Raw genomic sequence first — 2,991 nt, forward strand, 5'->3', positions numbered from 1 at the left:
CGCAACAACATTCGAACAAGATTAGCTACAATCTCTAACAGGATTCTAGCACTCTTTACAAAAATTATCAGTAAAGGAAAGAGTTTATTCACATGCCCCCTCTAAACTCTATATCGATCCCCAACAATATTGATTACATTTTTAAATTTTGTGTAATTGCAGTTATTTTTATTAAGTGATTGGATAAATTTTAAAACACCTGATTAAATTATTTAAATGTTTATGAGTGTGTGTATTTTCGTTCATAGCTTAAAAAAAATATTTCAACAGTTATTTTAAGTCTTAGACGTTTCACAAACTTTAATTAAACTTACTTAATTTTATTTTTTATTATATAATTAATTTTTATGAGTTTGATATAGGCGTGTACACAAGCCGAGTCGTTTCGATATCAATTTGTTTTGACTCAAAAAATATTTGATTCGTATGCGAGCAGAATTCGAATATGTTTGAAATTTATTTGAACCGAACTCGAGCCCAAATTATTTTGCTCGATAGTTTGCTAGAAATCACGTACTTTAGTATTTTATTAATATAATATAATTACACATTAAATAAATTTATTGTTTTTCAAGTACTTATTTTCGATCACTAAAGCAAAAGTTCGCGAACATGTTTTAATTTTTCGATTCTTATTAAAACTCGAGCTTTAATTAAAATCGAATTCGATTCGAATTCGAATTCGAATAAAACTTATTGAAATCGAATTCGTGTTTTCAAATTTTTGTCGTATTGAGCTCAATTTATCTTTAATCATGGTTTTATTCAAAAACACTAATAATTGTGCGATATATATCATACCAACCGGTTTATTCTGACGGGCCCAGTCGCGAGTAAATACACATGCAATATTAAAAGCTAGTCACTTTCACACCTATGTTTATTTGACACGCACTCCAACAATCATACACAAACGTACAATCAAACCACTTCACAATAATATTAATATTCGTCCCCCATCTCCATAAAGATTCATGCTCCGAAGAATCCTTCACCATTCTACAATTTTACAACTCCATTTTCAAACCACAGTCTCAAATCTTGAGACATTTACGCCTATATTTGACTTACCTTAGCTCCCATTATGATAAATATGTAATTTTCAAGCTAATTCAATGGAGATCAAGATGGGAGGCGAGTGGTTTGAGTTGATTGGGAGAAGGGTCCCGAGAAGCGCTTGGCTTGGTTTTCAAATGTCAATGGGATTACTGGTGGGTGGAAATCACACCTCCTCCAGGTTTTGCTCTCGCTAGATTGTACTTCTTGTTTGTTTATTTGGGATTTCTCGTGACTTTATTTTAGTTGAGTTAGTTAGTAGCTGCTCTGTCATAGATCTCTGGTGTTTTGAATTGGATTCATGATTTTAAGTATTGGGCTGAAAAGGGGAAATTGATTTGAGTTGGGGAAAACATGGACTTGGATTTCTTGAAATGGCGACTGCTTCGAGGGTCCTTGGTTAGGCGTGTGGTAATGAGAGCATTTATGCTTGTGGTGGCATTGATGCTGGTCTCACTGGTGCAAATAGTCCGGGTGTTTCGGGTGGTCGAACCAAAAATGCCTAGTTTCGATGAATGCCCATTGAATTTGAACTCGAGCCCCAGTGTTAATTTCACTGGATTCTTGAATTTTGCACCGGGTTTTGCTCTTCCTCAGTTCAGGGCCTCTGCCACAGGCGTTAGAGACAGTGAAACCGTCTCTAAAGCGATGTTTAAACTGTTAATGGAGAAGAACTTCTTGTCATTGAATGCCAGAGCATTGTGCGTTGGCGAGGGATTCGCTTCCGACTTAATGGTATTGCGCGAGTTGGGATATTTCAATGCTGTAGGTGTTGATATTCACCCTTCATTTTCCCTTGTGAAGAGAAGATTTGTGTATGCGCTCAAGTTTGAGGATAATCATTTCGATTTTGTGTTGTCAAGGGGTCTTGACAGTGTTTCAGTTCCATCTCTTCTTGTGTTAGAGATTGAGCGTGTACTACGCCTAGGTGGCACAGGTGCCATTCTTTTGGGAAGCCACCAATTCTACTCGGGAGGATCGGTAAGGCCCTTTTTGTCGCTCTTGAAAAGCTCCAATGTTGTTCATATGTGCAAGATTGGATCTTTCACACTGGTGATCTTTATAAAAGGACACGAAAACTTCGCCTCCTTTGAGCATTTTCAACTTCCATCCAACTGTCCTTCTGTTAAACAAAACATGCCATGGATTAAGAACATCGAGCCCCTGGTCGATAAAAACTCAAAGCCGTCGAAACCAGAATTTTCTTATCTACCCAAATTCTTGAACATTTCCTCAAGAAACAAATTGCTTTACATCAACATTGGTGCTGGAGAATTCGCTAAATCAAGCATCACAAAAATGTCAAAGACCTATTGCTCCGACCACCATACAGCTTTCGAGGTGTTCATTATCGATTATAAAACCTCTGTCCTCTCTTCTTACGTGATGGATCGGGGTACAACCTTTGTCTATCATCCAGCCCTCGCTGGAAATGCTGCTGCTACTGCTCCCGAAATCAGCTCCGACGAGTTCTTCAGCGCACCATCGGATGACGAAGGGTTTGACATTGTTCAATGGTTCAATGAAACAGTAACAGATGACGATTTTGTAGTTCTTATGATGAACGCAAAGTTGGTGGAGCTAAACATTCTTGTTGAGCTATTTAAAACTGGTTTGATTTGTCGAGTAGACGAACTTTTCCTCCGCTGTTCAGATGGAGAAAACTGCAAGAAGCTGTGCAATAGTCTGAGGAATAGTGGGGTTTATGCTCATCAATGGTCGGGAGATTGAGCTTTCTTCCTGCACAGCAATGCTCGTGTTTTGCAATGTGTTTCGTGTTTTTTTATGTTGAAGAATAAAACGAGGGGTGGTGGTGGATTCAGCACACGATTTACAGCACTAACCTCCGTTGAAATTGTGTGAGTTTATTGTGTTGTTTGAACATATGTTATATTTCCTCTGTGGAGGAAGGTATAGTAATTCATAATAATTATG

The 2,991-nt window shown here is 37.7% G+C and overlaps 1 protein-coding gene across 1 annotated transcript; it reads left to right on the top strand.

Moving 5' to 3' along the window:
* Positions 1 to 1,410: 1,410 nt before the first annotated feature.
* On the top strand, positions 1,411 to 2,787 carry LOC142541866 (uncharacterized). Its single transcript, XM_075648324.1, has one exon. The coding sequence runs from the start codon at positions 1,411 to 1,413 to the stop codon at positions 2,785 to 2,787; it is 1,377 nt and encodes a 458-aa protein (XP_075504439.1).
* Positions 2,788 to 2,991: the final 204 nt, after the last annotated feature.

This window comes from Primulina tabacum, chromosome 4, assembly GCF_025594145.1.
Source record: "Primulina tabacum isolate GXHZ01 chromosome 4, ASM2559414v2, whole genome shotgun sequence".
NCBI lineage: Eukaryota > Viridiplantae > Streptophyta > Magnoliopsida > Lamiales > Gesneriaceae > Primulina > Primulina tabacum.

Excerpts from the sequence above, each read along its gene's own strand:
- LOC142541866 (XM_075648324.1), top strand. The coding sequence starts at position 1,411 with ATGGACTTGGATTTCTTGAAATGGCGACTGCTTCGAGGGTCCTTGGTT.